This window comes from Ursus americanus, chromosome 18, assembly GCF_024610735.1.
Source record: "Ursus americanus isolate L20-20 chromosome 18, mUrsAme1.1.p, whole genome shotgun sequence".
NCBI classification, from domain to species: Eukaryota; Metazoa; Chordata; class Mammalia; order Carnivora; family Ursidae; genus Ursus; species Ursus americanus.
The window spans coordinates 533,592-549,838 of NC_142144.1; the positions used below are offsets into that span (position 1 = coordinate 533,592).

Here is a 16,247-nt window from a genome sequence, read left to right on the forward strand (position 1 = left end):
CGTTTCCTGTGATTGTGCAAGAGGCAGGCACTGAGGAGGAGGGGGTGGCTTGGGAGGACCATCTCTGGCGCCTTTGCCAGCGCATGGCAGGTTCCTGTCCCTGGAGACGGTGCTTTACCTCTGCTGTGTGCTCCTGGTTGGTGTAGAGGCTGTGCCCAGGTCGGCATCATCCGGGCCCTGACGGAGTGTGGCATCCCTGTGGACATGGTTGGAGGGACGTCCATCGGGGCCTTCATGGGCGCCCTGTACTCGGAGGAGCGGAACTACAGCCAGATACGGATCCGGGCCAAGCAGTGGGCTGAGGTGAGGGGCCTCTGCCCTCCCGGGAGCTCAGCACCAGGTTCCTGTGGTGCTGCGGGAGCAGGACGACATTGGGACCTTGGGCCCCTGCTCACGGCTTTGTGGGGCTCTGGCCTCAGAGCGGGGTTTGTGGGTTGGGGGGGAATGAGGTGCACAGAGCAAGTAAGGACATCCAAGTTGGGGGTTTGGTTCTGGTTGGCGTCTGGTCTTAATTTATAAAGGTGACTGAGGATGACATGGAGAGGTTAGTGCCAATGGAAGGAAGATCTAATGTTACTGTAGTTCAGCTGAGGGTCCGGTCACAGGCCAGGCAGACATTTCCCTTCCCCACCTCTGCTGGTCTGGCACAGATGTGGGAATGGCCACAGAACTTTGGGCCTGCTGCCCCCACTGTCCTCACTGTGCATTGGGTCATGGGACCCTGCTGGGAGGCCACTTGGCAAGCAGGGTGGGATGGATCCTGTCCAGGCTGTCCTCTGTCCCTGCCTTTCTGAGGGAGCCTTTGGCCTCTTGCCACGCTGAGGGAGGTGGTGGTGGTGGGGGCCGCCAGCTTGGCTCTGCAGGCTCTCTGGTGCTAGACAGGGGCTTCTTCAGGAGTGAGGACCCTGGGGGTGCCACACTGTCCTGAGTCCCTGTCCTCCAGCAGCGCACTTGTCCCCTCTGCTTGTCCTGCTGTCCTGCTTATCTTTCTGTTCATCTCAGTGTGAGCACGCTGGGGGGCAGCTCACCCTCAGCTGGGGCCCGCCTCATGTATGGCCTGTGCTCTGGGCTTTTCCATCTCAGCTTCTGTCTGCACAGAGGCAGGGAGGATCTTTCCTCTCCATCCCCGACCCTTAAGAAGTCAGGCAGCCTTGAGCCCGGGCATTCTTGGGGCAAGGCCAGTGCTGCCTGCCCAGTCACTTGTCCTGCTCCGTGCAGGTCTAAATGGCCGCCATCTTCACTGGGGAAGGATGGGCCTCAGTCCCACCAGGGAGAGAGATTTGGGGGTCTTTGGCAGAAAGGGCTCTCGACAGACCCACTCCTTCACGGAGCCCTATGCAGTTTCTGCCGTGGCGGAATGTGGAGGTTCACCCCAAGCATGCTGGGGCAGGGCAGCTCCTCCTCCTGGGGAAATCAACAGGTCTTACTGCTCTTGGGGACCTCAGCAGGGAGCTGTCTTGACCACTCACCTACCAGTGTTGGTCCTGGACTGAGCTTAGTCCTGAACTCTCGCCTCCCCTGCCCACTGAGCAGGCAGTGAGAGCCAGGCGTCAGTGGCCATCCTCATAGGACCCCCAAGCCCTGCTGCTCACGCTCTGGCATTCGCCCCCCAGAGACCCTTCAGGATGGTTCCCAGACACCCTTGTTCTGTTCACGGGAAGCACACACGTGTGCTGGGTCCCTGCTCCCTTCCCAGATTTGGGCTCCCGGCTGGGTCCCATGGGATCATCCACTGTCCATGCCAGCAGGTGGGGAGTGTGAACCCCTCATCCTCTGCAGCGGTCTCATGTGTGCCCTGCCCACTCAGGACATGACGTCGATGGTGAAGACCGTGCTGGACCTGACCTACCCTATCACGTCCATGTTCTCGGGGGCCGGCTTTAACAGCAGCATCTGTAGCGTCTTCAAGGACCGGCAGATCGAGGTGCCCCCCCCAAGCAGGGACCTCCCTCATCCCCTCGAGCCTCCAGACCTGCAGGGTCGAGGGCTGGCGGTGGGGGAGGAAGGCCCTCTGAGTCCTGCCGTCCCCTTGCAGGACCTGTGGATCCCCTACTTCACCATCACCACAGACATCACGGCCTCTGCTATGCGCGTCCACACGGACGGTGAGCACCTCCTCCTCGGGTTCCCCTTGATACGGGCTCAGACACGCACAGGGCACAGCTCCCCCCTCTCGGGGCTGTGTGGCTCAGGGGAGGGCTATTGAAGGACCAGCTCAGCGGGGGCAGGGGGCGGGCAGGCAGAGAACCTGGCAGCTCCATGAACTAGAGGAAGCACCAAGATGATCCAGAGGAGACAAGGAGCTCAGGGAGGTCTGAACCCAGAGAGGATCCTGCCATGAGTGTGAGAGAAACGGGTAGGGACAGAACCAAGAGTCTGGAAGCACCCAGAAGCCCACACTGGACCCAGAAAGGTGGCAATAACAATGTGAACTGAGAGTGGGGAGGAGTAGGGCGAAGGGCACACTCATGTGGGGGGGGGCGTGGGGCGAAGGGCATGCTCAGGCTGGGGGCGCACGGCAAAGGGCACACTCGGGCCAGGGGGCGCGCGGCAAAGGGCACATGCAGGGCATGTGTTTTGTGCGCTCAGATCAGCAGTTGGTGGTCTGGGGACCGTGAGAAGGCCAGTGCGTGGGTGGCAGCTGAGGGCCCTTTTCCAGGGCAAAGTGGTTTGTGAGCTGAGTGTGTGTGTCTCTTTGGACGTGAGTTCCCACTCACAGAAGGGGCTCACAGAAGGCTGTGGCACACAGAGCAGAAAGTGGGGAGACTGCAGAACCAGCCAGGGCTCCCTTGGGGCTCTCACCTTCCCCCTACCCTCTCCATGGAGAGAGCCTACCTTGTAGAGAAGGGAAAACAAGGGGTGTGTCTGTCCAGGCCTGGTGCCATCCACCAGACGTCGGACGTGCAGACTTGCGGACCCCATGCTGGCAGGGCTCTGAGCCAAGGGTCCAGGGCAAGAACCCACTGTGGGCAGCGAAAGGCTCCCCTCCTGCCCCTGGCAGGCTCTGGTGACCTCCCCACCCCCACTGCCCTGCAACTCCCTCCCAGGCTCCCTGTGGAGGTACGTGCGTGCCAGCATGTCTCTGTCAGGCTACATGCCTCCCCTCTGCGACCCCAAAGACGGACACCTGCTGATGGACGGGGGCTACATCAACAACCTCCCAGGTACTGCCCCCACCCCTGCCGCAGCCACCGTCCACGCCCAGGAGGGCCGGTGGCACACGTTTTCCCAGCGAACACGCACAGGCCCTTGCAGACACGTGCCCTGTGCACACACGCCTGGGCATCGTGTGCTCCAGCATATGGCCCTGTTTGTCAGCTCAGCAGCGCTCAGAACAAGGGCCAAGCAGAGGAGCCGAGAGCAATTATGTCCCATCTGTGCCCACAGTTGGAACTAACTGCCAGAAACTGCCAGGGTTGTTGTGGGTGAGGCCCCTCCCTTGGGCACACTTGTCACCTGTTGGACAGTTCTGTGCATTAGGCTGCCCCTCTGCAGGCTCAGGAGTGACACTGGACAGGAGACCCTCTGGCCCTTGCAGGCTCTATCTGTCTATGCCTCCCGCCCCCCAGCCCTGCTCCCACCTGGGGCTCTGCATGCCTATCCTGGGTGGTGACCAAGGCTGTCTTCTCCCCAGCGGATGTGGCCAGGTCTATGGGGGCAAAGGTGGTGATTGCCATTGACGTGGGCAGCCAGGACGAGACGGACCTCACCAACTATGGCGATGCACTGTCTGGGTGGTGGCTGCTGTGGAAGCGCTGGAACCCCTTGGCCACAAAAGTTAAGGTGGGGGCATAGCTCTGCACAGTGCCCAGGCAGCCAAGTGCTCCTCTGTGGCTTCTCTGTGGCTCCTCTGTGGCTTCTGTCCCCAAGATGGGCATCGTGGTGCTGCCCACCAAATGCCTCCTGTGGGCAGAGGACGGTTGTAGCACATTCGGGGCTCCAAGGCCAACGGGGCTGCAGTCACTTGCTCACGTCCTTGCCAGGGATCCTTCCTGGACCAGCTCTGGGGAAAGGGGACAGGCCCACTACCCACCAGGATCCACCTCCAGGAGGGCACCTGCCCTCCTCCCAGGCCTAGCAGATATGTATCTTCCCTTGGGAGAGGGGTCGGTGAGGGCCAGGGTGCGAGACACGGGCAGCTGTGCCCGGACGGGGTCCATGGGGCCGTGTGGGGCCCATAGAGCCTCGCTCAGATGCTGTGACGGCAGCAGGTGTTGAACATGGCGGAGATCCAGACACGCCTGGCCTACGTGTGCTGCGTCCGGCAGCTGGAGATGGTGAAGAACAGTGAGTACTGTGAGTACCTGCGTCCCCCCATCGATAGCTACGGCACTCTGGACTTCGGCAAGTTCAACGAGATTTGCGTGAGTGCGTCTGGGGTGCGGAAGGCCTGCCTGCCCTCACTTCTGAGCTCAGAAGTGGGGCCTCCTGACACCTGGTCCCAGGGTTCCTGGTGTGTTTGTGCAGGAAGTGGGGTACCAGCATGGGCGGACCGTGTTTGACATCTGGGTTCGGAGTGGTGTGCTGGAAAAGATGCTACAGGACCGACAGGGGACAAGCAAGATGAAGGCATGTGATGTGAGTGCCGGAGCTAGCGCCCCTCTTTCCCTTCCTGCCTCCGTGGACCTCAGAGGTGCAGGGCTCCCTGCGGCCTGCAGTACTTTGGCACAGCCCCTTAGCTGCTCGGGCCTCTGGCACTCCCCCAGGGACCAGAAGACGAGGGCAGGGGTGTGGCCCTTTGGGAGCTATCTCTTGACCTCTGCCCTGGCATCCCTCTTTTTGCCCCACTTTGGCTCTCTGCTGCTCCTGGTGGGAGAGGATGGGGGTTTGCTCAGGCCTCTGCTCATCTTTCACGCCCCTGCCCCATGTGCTCCAGGGGTCTGGGCACCGCAGGAGGCTAGGACCACAGAGGGTTGCAGGGAGTGAGGCTGGGGACCTGGCCAGGCAGCCAAGGGCTGTGGCCTGGGCACCAAGGGAGCTGTGGCCTTGGCCATATGTCTCTTCCACCTCGGCCCTCCAGGTCCTCACCTGCCCCAACGCCTCCTTCACTGACCTTGCCGAGATTGTGTCACGCATTGAGCCCGCCAAAGTAGCCACGGTGGACGGTGAGTTGAACGCTCAGGACATGCACCCGCATAGCTGAGGGTGCTGTTGGCAGCGTCTGCTTCTAACCCTTGGCACACCCAACAAGCCGCCCTGGCTGCCAGGCTCCCTCTAGCAGCCCTGGGGCCTGATGACCCCCTAGCACGGCCCCTGCCCTCAGGAGGGGAACAACACAGCCCTCCCCTCTGCCCAGACGAGTCTGACTACCAGACCGAGTACGAGGAGGAGCTGCCAGATGGCCCCAAGGATGCCTATGCTGACTTCCAGAGTGCCCCGGCCCACGTGGGCTCGGACTCGGTGAGCTGCCCGCACCTGCCTGTGCCCCTGGGCTGAGTCAGGTCTGAGGGCTCCAAGCAGGCCCGCTGCTCCCTCCCTGCTGCCCTGCAGCACAGAGCCAGAGAAACCTGGTCCAGGGTCAGCCCTCCAGGCTCACCCCCACCGTGACGTTGTGCTGTTTGCTTCCAGGAGGACGAGTCCTCGCTTCGGCACCGGAACCCCAGTCTGGCTTCCCAGAGCTGCCTCCGGACTCCTCCTACCCCTAGCACTTTGACCAAGATGGGTGGAGGTCTCCACTCAGAAGCACCCTAGAGACCATCTGCTGTGGGCCTCCCTCAGAGACCCTGGTTCCTGGGGCTCTTCCCCAGCCCACTGGGAAGACCGCCTGGGGCCTCAGGCGCCGTGCGCCACTGAGTCCAGCTTCTCCTGTGCTGGAGCCCAAGCTGCGCTGGGCGCCTCCCGGCCGCTCTGCCCTGGCAGCTTCTGGTGGGGTGCTCAGTCCTGGCGCCCTCCGTGCACACAGCAGTCCCAGGGGCTGTTCCCCGAGGCCTCTGAGAGATGTTGGAGGCCCTGGTGCATCCGCTTGATGTGTCAATAAAGGTAGATCTGACTGTGTGTGGACATGTCCCTCGCCAAGGCCCCTATGGCAGAGAGCAACACGAGGGGCCTAACGGGAGCCGGGGAGCAGCTCCAGCCCTCATCACTGGTCCGCTGGGGGGTGGGGGTGGAGGGCGCATCCCTGAGTCCCGGCGGGGTGTGGCATCACCTGTCACCATGTGGGGACCCCAAGCACGCCTGTGCAACAACTGACCCCCAGGGTCCGCATGGCGCTGGGGAGCCCCCGAACCAAGGAGCCCACTCCCCGTTTCTCAGGCATCTTCCCCCGCCCTACACGAGCTGCTCTCCTAGGTCGTATGTCGCCCACGCTGTCTCCGATCATTAAATAGCGCCAGGGAGCCCTTTTGATAAAAGGAGGGACAACTCCGGCCCTGTGTCTTCGGGGTCCGCAGCCCCTGCAGGTCTCCAAGGGGCAGGGAGACCCCTGACCCGAGGGCCTAGGACCCTGCAGTCAACTGAGCGCCAGCCTCAGTTTCTCGGCGCCCCCCTCCCCCACGCCGGCACGGTGGGCGGAGCCACCGCCCCAGTCCCCTCCGGACGACCCTGCCAGGCCCCGACGTCATGGGCGGCCACCCCCAGGCGTGACGTTGCTGTGGGCGGAGCCCAGGCCCCGCCCTGTCCATGACGCCGCGGTGGGCGGAGCCGCCGCCCCCGGCCCCGGCCGCGCTCTCCCAGTGCGGCGGGACTCGCGGACGGCCCAGCGCGGCCATGCGGGGCCCGGGCCCGAGCTCGAGCCCGAGCCCGAGCCCGAGCCCGAGCCCCGGCGCGGCGCGGCTACCCCGGCGGAGGCGGCGGGCGCGGGGCGCGCTCTGAGGCCGGGGGATGCGCCGCCGCCGCCGCGACCATGGGCGCCGCCGCCTCCCGGAGGAGGGCGCTGAGGAGCGAGGCCATGTCCTCGGTGGCGGCCAAAGTGCGGTGAGTGCGGCGGGCCGGCCGGGGCTCAGCGCCCGCCCCCGGCCCCTGCGGCGTCTCCCCCACGCCCGGCCCCCTCCCCAGTGGCGGGGCATCTCGCTGCGTGTCCCTCCCCCACTTCCACCCCCACCTCGGCGCTGCTTCCCTCCTGGAGACAGCTGTGGGTGAGATGCCCGACCTCACGACCCCCCCCCATACACACACACATAGAGAGAGAGTGACGGGGGGGCTGGAGAGAAAGCAGACCCGGGCCCCGGCCACGTTGCGGTGGGACCCAAGGGTCCCTGGAATTGAGACCTGCCAGGCCTGGGCTTTCTGGGCGTGGGATGGCACGGTCTGCCGTGAGTGACCCCGACCCTTCCCTTGCTAGTGCCTAAGGCCTGGGTGGGGGTGGGGACCCCAGGCTCCCTTCTGGGGAGTCCAGAGTGGCCTGGGTGCACTGATAGCGCACCCCGCTGTCCACCCTTCAGAGCAGCCCGAGCATTTGGCGAGTACCTGTCCCAGAGTCACCCTGAGAATCGGAACGGTGCAGGTAGGGGCATTCGAAGAGGTGCCAGAACAGGGTGGGTCCGCAGCCCCACCCCACCCCCACGACGTGGGAATGCTGTCCCCTGCCCCAGACCTGGCCCAGCTCGTGGGCTGTGAGCGGGCAGCAGTAGCTGCCCTGCTGGGCTGGCTTCCTCACGCCCCCTGCCCTCCCTGGCCCAGAGCCCCAGGAGGAGCTCAGAGTCACTCATCACCATGGCACCCACCCAGCCTGGGCCGTTGGCATGGCAACAGGCCTCCTGGCACCCCCAGGGTTGGCACCGCTGTCTCTGGGGGCCAGCTGGTGGGGGGGAGGGGAGAAGTTGGCACTGGGCACACGGGTGCAGTGGCAAGCTGGGAGGTGGCCTGTTTATTCCCGTCAACCCCCCACCATCAACCACAGGTAGTATAGCCTGTCACCCCCACGCACACACACCCAGGGCCTGGGGCCCAGGTAGGAGGAGGGTGGGAGCCTCTAAGAGGACTACGCAGCTCGCACACACCTTTTCTCTCGATAGCAGGGGCTTAGGATTTGGTCCCTGGGGCTGGAGGGCAGCTCCAGTACCGCCCCCCCCCCCCCCGCCCCACACCCATCAGGGCCAGGCACTCGCTGGGTGTTCTTTGCCCTCGCCGCACCAGGAGAATGGGAGGGCAGGGCCAGAGGGCTGCAGTTCACCTGGTGCCTCTCCCCCAGACCACCTGCTGGCTGATGCCTACTCTGGCCACGACGGGTCCCCCGAGATGCAGCCAGCCCCCCAGAACAAGCGTCGCCTCTCCCTCGTCTCCAATGGCCGCTACGAGGGCAGCCTCTCAGAGGAGGCTGTCAGTGGGAAGCCAGCCGGTGAGGGCCCCCAGCCCCGTGTGTACACCATCTCCGGGGAGCCTGCCCTGCTGCCCAGCCAGGAGGCCGAGGCCATCGAGCTGGCTGTGGTGAAGGGGCGGCGGCAGCGGGAACGGCACCCCCACCACCACAGCCAGCCCCTGCGCGCCAGCCCGGGGGGCAGCCGTGAGGACGTCAGCAGGCCCTGCCAGAGCTGGGCAGGCAGCCGCCAGGGCTCCAAGGAGTGTCCCGGATGCGCCCAGCTGGCCCCTGGTCCCAGCCCCTCCCCTCGGGCTTTTGGGCTGGACCAGCCACCTCTGCCTGAGGCCACCAGCCGCCGCAAGAAGCTGGAGAGGATGTACAGTGTCGATCGAGTGTCTGGTGAGGGCAGGCTCGGGGGCAGGGTGCTGATGCTGGGGTTTGCTGGCAACAACCACTGTGAGGCCTGGACAGGTCCAGGGTGTGCAGGTGCCCTGCAGCACCAAGTCAATCAAGGAGTGCTTCCTGGAGGAGTGGGATTAGGAGATTCTTGAGGATTGAGCACGCAGAAAACATGGCTTAATTAGAAGATCGGGCTGCCTTTGGGGAGTCCTGGGGAGTAGTCCCTGCCCTGGGTCCCAACAAATGAAGTTCCCAATAACCTCAGGAAGCACGTAGCTGTCTGGGGTTTGGCCAGGTATTGGGCGCCTCCCCAGGACTGTTGTGCTGTGTCGGTGGCTGGTGAGCCCTGGAGGATTACTGTGTCGAGAAGAGGCCTCTCTGGGACAACTGAGCTGCCCCATGCCTCCTGGCTTTGAGGTCACCTCCTGAAAAGCAGAGTTAAACTAGCTGAGCCCCCACATCATCCCAGGATGCCTCCTGGGCTTCTCAGTCTACAACCCGCCTGGGCATCAGGGCGCAGGCCGGGGGGTGTGGGCAGTTCGCTCCATGACCTCGTGCTCCTGTGACGGACACAGCCAAGGGGTTGGGGCGGGGGTCAGGGCGAGAAAGTTGAGCAAGCTTTCATCCACTCCGTCTAGGAGCTGTAGGGGTCCTGAGAAGGGGCAGCCCTCCGCAAGACAGTCTCCATGCTGGGTGAGGGCCTCTACCTCACCCTCCTGGAATGGTCCAAGGGAGTGGAGTACACGGGCTACAGAGAAGGCCCCAGAGCCCCCAGGAGAGGCTGCAGCCATTGTCCCTGCCCTGTTTCTCCTCTCCAAAGGGAAACAAAGTGAATCGTTTCTCTGGGCCCCCTGGACACAGGCTGTTTTCAAAAGGAATGCTTTTCCACTGTAGGCAGCCCCAGGGAGAGCTGGGCAGAGACCGACCGTCACAAGGCTGCTGAGCTGTCTTGGCGTGAACCGCTGAGCAGACACGTTACCCTACAGCCCCATGCCAGCATCCACCCACCTGGGAGAGGGTTAGGGGACCCTGCTGCTTTTCCTCCACTGGCTTTGGCAGAAGCATCCCCTTCCCTGGCAGGTGGAGGTAAAGGCTTTAGGAACCCCCAAGCCACCCTGGCCACTTCTTTTGTCTTGCAGATGACACCCCCATCCGTACCTGGTTCCCCAAGGAAAACCTCTTCAGCTTCCAGACAGCAACCACAACTATGCAAGCGTGAGTCGTGTACCTGATAGTGCCCATGGCGTGGGGCCTGGGCCAGGGGCCTCTTCTTGGTGCTTAGGAACTGCTGCCAGACCTCCTCCCGGCCGCTGGGCCCACCTGGGTGGCTGTTTCCAAGCAACCCCAAGCGCCCATGTCCCACCTTGTCTGCCAGATGTGACATCGGTCTCAGGGAAGGCAGGGCTTGCTGCTGTCCTCCCCCAGCCTCCCATGGCCCCCCCACACCCCCTCCCTTCCCCACTGCCCTGCTGTCTGCTCTCCTAGCCCTCCCCTGTCCTTCGTGGTCTTCTGGGGACCTGGCTCAGGGCTGCAGCTGATGCAGTCGCCAGTGGGGGCAGTCCTCCTAGGCCACTGCCTCATCTCAGCGTCCTAGACAGCAGCCTACTTGTATTTTGTATGCCCCTCGAGGGATCACACCCCAGGAGTCCCCTGCGGGGGCCTTCTCTTCTCTCTCTGAGACACATACCTGAGTGTTTGGACATGAAGTTCCTTTCAGGGAGGCACCCTTTGCTGCAGTGTCCCCCACACTGAGGAATCTCCCTCCCCTTACGCTACTGTGGGGAGCCCACCACTGCCCTCAGGCTGGCTCGGGGCTGCCACCTTTGCTGCCAGGCCCAGACCCAGCAGAAATAGGCGTCTGTGCCAGCCTGACCATGTCACAGCACCTGATAGCATGGGCCAGTGACCTCCTCGTCCACTGCTTCCCACAGTATAGCTAGTGCCCTGCTAGTGCCTGGAGTATGAGTGAGGGACCCCTGGAGTCAATGACAAGGACAATAACAGGGAACTTGGGGGGCTGCGGGGGTCATGGCTCACTATGTCTTCTTTCTCACGCTGCCCCTTCCCGCCGCACCTCCAGCATCTCGTAAGTACCCTGTGGGACCTTGAGCCTAAGAGCACGGTGGTTGTCCCTGGGGGACCCTCACACCCCAAATAGGTTTGGGCAGGCCAGGGACCTGGGCCTTGACTGTGAGGGAGTGCTGCGTCCCAGCAAGCACCAAGGCCACAGCAGGGCCTGCCAGGAGCCGGGCGGAGGACAGCGTGAGACAGGCCAGGACCCTTCTGCCTGGCCCAGTGCCCTGGATGCCCCTCCAGGGCCTGTGCTCACGCCTCTGTCCCCACGTCTCGGTCCCTCCTACCTGCGGCCAAGGGCAGTGCTGACTCGTGGTGGTTTCCCAGGGTGTTCAGGGGCTACGCGGAGAGGAAGCGCCGGAAACGGGAGAATGATTCCGCGTCTGTAATCCAGAGGTAGGGCCTGCCAGCTACTCGCCACCAGGGTCCGTCTCTTGTCTGTGCTGGTCTGGCCTGGGCCCAGTGGGCCCTGGCAGACCTGATGGGGGAAGGGCGGTGGCGACCACTGGCCTGGCCCTGCTCTGGGGACGCAGCAGGCAGGAGAGGTCATGTAAACTGGGCCCCTTAGACCTCTGTTTTGGGGGTACGTTGACCATGGAAGCAGCCAGCTAGCCAACCCATGTCTCTCCCTGACCCTTGAACCCCAGAGCTATGGGGTCAGCAACAAAGCTTATCCTCCCCAAGCCCCACCTCAGAGATGTGGCCAGAAACCTTGTCCATCTTGGACACTGGACCTTGGTAGGGCACACATTTGGGGGTAAAGAGACCTATCTCTGAGCTGGCCCAGGGACATAAGAGCAGGGGAGGGAGTGCCTGCAGGCCCCAAACCTGGGGTTGGTGCAGACAGTTGTGCTGCCCTGACTGCTGAGCACAGGAAGCAGGAGCCCTTGACCACTTGGAGAGGGAGGCTGGTGGGGTTCAGAGTGTGCCTGGGCCCAGAGAGGGAATGGAGGGGTGGGCAGTGGAGGTGGGTGCCTGAGGCAGGGGGGTCACCAAGGGAGTGGTCCTGCGATGGGGGAAACGGCAAGAGAAGGCTTGATCATTGTGCCTTTGTCCTGGCAGCAAAGGGGAGCCCAGGAAGGGTGTCAGCATGAGAGGGACTGGGTGGGATTTGCTTCTGAATGGGCGAGTGGGAGAGCGTGGGGGCGCAAGGCATTTCTTTCCTACAGAAGCGAAGGCAATGTCATGTCCGGCTGTGGGGCAGGTGCCGAGCAGGGAGCGTGGGGGACCAGTCTGCCACCCGCCCACTCTGGCCATCCTCACCAGCCCCCCATGTTTCTTCCCCAGGAACTTCCGCAAACACCTGCGCATGGTCGGCAGCCGGAGGGTGAAGGCCCAGAGTAAGACCCAGGGCAGGAGGGTGGGCAGGTGGGCGGCGCTGCTCTTGGCCGGCTGGGGCTTTGCGGGTTGCTCGCTGCGCCGGAAAGACCCGTTCCCAAACCCCTCCCTCGCGCCACCGGGAAACCCTGGACTCGGGCCCCATCCCTAGCCCAATCCCAACGGAACCCCTGCTTCAGGCTCCGCCCTGGGCTCCTGGCCCCACCCCCAACTCCTGCCGCACAACCCCGCCCCAGGCTCCGCCCCCAACTCCTGCCCCACAGGCCCGGCCCCGCCCCCAGCCCCTCCGCACAGGCCCGGCCTCTGGCCCCAGACCTCAGACCCCGACTCTTATTCCGCGGCTCCTGCTGGCCCAGCCCTGATGCACCTACCTGATCGGGTGCCCAGTCCCTGCCCCAGCACGCCAGACTCGGCCCACGGCCCCCCGGACTGGCGTCCGCTGACCTCCCAGCCACGGGGGCACGGACCCTAACTCTGGCTTTCCCAGGTGGCGGCCCGGAGCCAGCCCCGCCGGGGTCTCCGCGGCCCAGAGCCCGCTCAGGCTCAGCCCCTCCCGCCCCGCTCCCGGCCGCTGACGCCGCTTGCTCTGCTCTCACTGCAGCGTTCGCCGAGCGGCGCGAGCGGAGCTTCAGCCGGTCCTGGAGCGACCCCACCCCCATGAAAGCCGACACTTCCCACGACTCCCGAGACAGTAGGTGCCCGGCGCAGGCCGGCCCACCTGCCGCGAGAGGTTCCCCTAGGCTCCCCGCTCCGCGCTCCGCAGGGCGGGACTCCTGCCCGGGCAGCTAGGCTTCTGCGCTTCCGCTCTCTGAGCCTCCGTTTACCCATCCGTGAGGTGGGGGCGCCTGGCACCTCCTACCTCGTGGGCAGCGGGCTGTGCGCTGCAGCAGCTCCCGGAGGCCTGAGGGGCCGGGGGCTGCTCTGCGCTGCTCCGGGCTCCCCTGGCGTTGTGCGGGGTCCCCAGTGCCGGTGGCCTCCGTTGGTCTCTGTCACCCACCCCGGGTTTCTCGCTGGCCTGGAGGACCCTCCGGGAGTCTTTATCGTGGGTTCTGTGTGCCGCTCGTGTCTGCGGGTTACAGCTGGGCCTGGAGGTGCTGCCAGGGGTGACCCAGCCTGCCCCTCAGGTAGTGACCTGCAGAGCTCGCACTGCACCCTGGGTGAGGCCTTCGAGGATCTGGACTGGGAGACGGAGAAGGGCCTGGAGGCAGTGGCCTGTGACACCGCGGGCTTTGTGCCCCCCAAGGTCATGGTGAGGTTGGGTGTCTTTCTGCTACACGTGCCCTGGGTTGGTGGGGGGGAGGGGGGCTTTTTCCTCCAGGAGCCCAGCTGGCTCTACCTGGAAATGATGCAGCCATCACAGGCTGCCCAGCAGTGGGGGGCAGCCTCATGGGGCCTCCCACTGCCCACTGGCTCCGAGGCGGCGGGACCCTGAGCAGCTCCCCGTGCCGTCTGCAGCTCATCTCCTCCAAGGTGCCCAAAGCTGAGTACATCCCGACCATCATCCGCAGGGACGACCCTTCCATCATCCCCATCCTCTACGTGAGTGCCTCTCCCCAGCCCCAGGTGCCGGGTGGGGCTGCGGCCTGAGCGGGCTCTGACTGGAGCCTGGCCTGTGTCTGTTTCAGGACCACGAGCATGCAACTTTTGAGGACATTCTGGGTATGTGCCCTCCGACCCCACTGTCTTCTGATCCAGGGTGTGGGGGTTTACCTACAGGCCGTGGCGGGCTTGGGGGCACTGGGGTCAGTGCTCACACTCCTCCCTCCCTAGAGGAAATAGAGAAAAAGCTGAATATCTACCACAAGGGGGCCAAGATCTGGAAGATGCTGATTTTCTGCCAGGTAGGGCTCAGCCCCTTCCTGCTGGGGGTGGAGTGGGGGGCTTCGATCGGGAATGTGCAGCCTCTGTGCGCACATGTGAACGAGCACGTGTCTGCGGGACGGGGGCAGTGCATGGGTGCTCTGTTCGCGCCCCACGTGGCCAACTAGAGTCTCCGACAGGGCGGCCCAGGACACCTTTACCTGCTCAAGAACAAAGTGGCCACCTTTGCCAAAGTGGAGAAGGAAGAGGACATGATCCAGTGAGTGGGCAGGGCGGCCCGTGGAGGCAGCATCCGTCTGCACGCCCCGTCCCCACAGCCCCTCCGCATGACGCTCCTGTCCCTGGAGCCAGGTCCCGGGCGGCGGCCTGCCCTCCTCACGCGTGCGGGCCTGGGCCGGAGGCCGCCTGTGACCCAGCTCTCCCCCGCCAGCTTCTGGAAGCGCTTGAGTCGCCTGATGAGCAAAGTGAACCCAGAGCCGAACGTCATCCACATCATGGGCTGCTACATTCTGGGGAACCCCAACGGGGAGAAGGTACAGGGACCCCCAAACCCTGCCCCAGGCTTTTGGAGACCCCAGACCCACTAAAAGAGTTGACGACCTCTCATTTCTCCTTCTGTTTTCCTTCAGCCCCCAGAAGCCCCTCGTCCTTGAGCCCGGTCCATGGTGGGGGGTTCCTGCTCCCCCCAAACACCATTCGCCCACCCCCTCCCTTCCCTGCCCTGAACTCACGGCTCCGCCTTGCCCTTTCAGCTGTTCCAGAACCTCAGGACCCTCATGACCCCTTACAGGGTCACCTTTGAGTCCCCGCTGGAGCTGTCCGCCCAAGGTGAGCTTGCCGGGCCGGTTCCCAGCCTGAGGGGTGGGGTCCAGGGAGTAAGGCCCGAGCCCTGGCCTTTCTTCTTGTGCTCCAGGGAAGCAGATGATTGAGACCTACTTTGACTTCCGGCTGTACCGCCTGTGGAAAAGCCGCCAGCACTCGAAGCTGCTGGACTTTGAGGATGTTCTCTGAGGGCCAGGGCCACCACCCGGCTGCTTCCTCGGACCAGTGGCTGGGGCTGGGCCACTTGTGTGCGGCCCAGGACCGCGTGGGTCCCAGTCTTCTTGGCCGCTTCAGGGCACCCTCAGATGTCGCTCAGGTTCTCTCCTGGGGGTCTGGTCCTCACCGCACCACAGGCCACTGAGGTCATAGCCCCTGCGGCCCGGGACGAGCCTTGCCCCGTGTGGCCAGGGGTTGCTCGGTGGCCAGGCGCTGATGGGGCCTAGGCCCCGCCCAGAGGCTGCAGCACTGGGGTAGCTCCTCTCTGCGGGTTCATAGAAATAAGTGCAATTTTCACACCCCGGAAACAATTCAAAGGGAAGCAGCATTACCAGTTGAATAGTTAAGTGCTATGTCACCAGTTAGGGTGTAGACAGCCCAGCCCAGTGTGTGTCCAGGACCTTCTGTGCCCCCAGCCCCCAGCCCTGCCGTATTTGATCACCAGCACCGGGGCGGCCCGTCTGTGAGGCAGTGTTGCCCGGCTGTCCGGCCTGGCTCTGGCCCTGGCCGAGTCCCTGATGGTCTGCGCTTGTACCCTCTCGCCACCCCTGCTTTCTCTGACCTCAGCCGCACCGGCCCAGCAGGGGTGCCCCGGGCAGCAGTGGAGGGGGCACGCCTTCCCTTCTCTCAGAGGAGGCTCTGGGTTGAGCTGGGCCCTGCCTGCTCCCCGTCCTCCAGCACCCGCCGGGCCCCCTGATGCTGTGGTGCCGTTCAGCTTTTGCCAGCCTTGGTCTGGAGCCCACTCCCAGTGCAAAGGGTTCAGCAGGGGCAGGCCGGGGCTGGGCCCCGGTGGGTGGGAACCCTGCCGCACACGGCAGTGGGTGCCTGGACCCCGCAGCAGCACTGAGCAACGGTGGACTCTGGGCGTGTGGCCTTGCTGGGGCCCAGTGGGGCCGGCTCTTGTATATAGCTGGGGCTCGGGGGCAGGCCCCCCTTTGCAGAGCCTGGGTGTGAGGACACCTGGCTGTGCCCTCAGCTAAGGGAGGGGCAGGGGCATGTGCTGGGCTCTGAATGATGTACGATATCCCTTAGAGTGACCATTAAACCTGACCCTCCGCTGAGGCCACCGCCTGGCTCTCCTCTCTCAGCACCGTCCACTACCTCCCTGGGCCCAGAAACTTCTGGGCCTCCTGGTCCAAGGTTGCTCCCTGTCCACCTCTACCTGGACGGAGAGGACTTGGGGGGCCTCTAGACCTCCCCTGCCAAGGGCACTCTCCATGAGAGGGTCTGGCAGCAGTGGGGATGGAGAAAAGCAGATTCTTGAGACAGCTGCAGGGGAGCAGAGGGGCGTGCTCCCGGGAAAAGTGTCGAGGAGGGTCGGAGGTTAAAGCAGAGGCACTCC

At 64.3% G+C, this 16,247-nt stretch overlaps 2 protein-coding genes across 13 annotated transcripts in view; both read left to right on the top strand.

Annotated features, from left to right (window-relative positions):
• Positions 1-5,994, top strand: part of PNPLA7 (patatin like domain 7, lysophospholipase) — a 68,489-nt gene extending 62,495 nt beyond the window's left edge. For 6 of the 7 annotated variants that reach the window (XM_087869141.1, XM_087869142.1, XM_087869139.1 and 3 more), the window contains 10 exons: positions 147-303; positions 1,808-1,924; positions 2,036-2,105; positions 3,048-3,164; positions 3,635-3,783; positions 4,212-4,364; positions 4,468-4,578; positions 5,021-5,105; positions 5,297-5,400; positions 5,569-5,994. In XM_087869141.1, coding sequence (XP_087725267.1) covers positions 147-303; positions 1,808-1,924; positions 2,036-2,105; positions 3,048-3,164; positions 3,635-3,783; positions 4,212-4,364; positions 4,468-4,578; positions 5,021-5,105; positions 5,297-5,400; positions 5,569-5,691 — 1,186 coding nt within the window. In that variant the 3' untranslated portion in view covers positions 5,692-5,994. The remainder of the gene's footprint in view (positions 1-146; positions 304-1,807; positions 1,925-2,035; positions 2,106-3,047; positions 3,165-3,634; positions 3,784-4,211; positions 4,365-4,467; positions 4,579-5,020; positions 5,106-5,296; positions 5,401-5,568) is intronic. The other variant, XM_087869143.1, reaches the window with a different exon arrangement.
• Positions 5,995-6,130: 136 nt separating this feature from the next.
• On the top strand, positions 6,131-15,967 carry NSMF (NMDA receptor synaptonuclear signaling and neuronal migration factor). Of its 6 annotated transcripts, none has more exons than XM_045803694.2 (15): positions 6,131-6,912; positions 7,380-7,441; positions 8,129-8,635; positions 9,775-9,850; positions 11,012-11,104; positions 11,996-12,048; positions 12,648-12,737; positions 13,171-13,295; positions 13,502-13,585; positions 13,672-13,705; positions 13,817-13,887; positions 14,047-14,126; positions 14,298-14,400; positions 14,620-14,695; positions 14,781-15,967. In XM_045803694.2, exons 1-15 carry the CDS (start codon positions 6,842-6,844, stop codon positions 14,876-14,878), a joined length of 1,623 nt encoding a protein of 540 aa, XP_045659650.1. In that variant the 5' UTR covers positions 6,131-6,841; the 3' UTR covers positions 14,879-15,967. The 6 variants fall into 6 exon arrangements, with proteins under 6 accessions (XP_045659650.1, XP_045659651.1, XP_045659652.1 ...); XM_045803695.2 differs by having other exon boundaries at positions 11,036-11,104; XM_045803696.2 differs by lacking the exon at positions 12,648-12,737.
• The last annotated feature ends 280 nt before the right edge of the window (positions 15,968-16,247 follow it).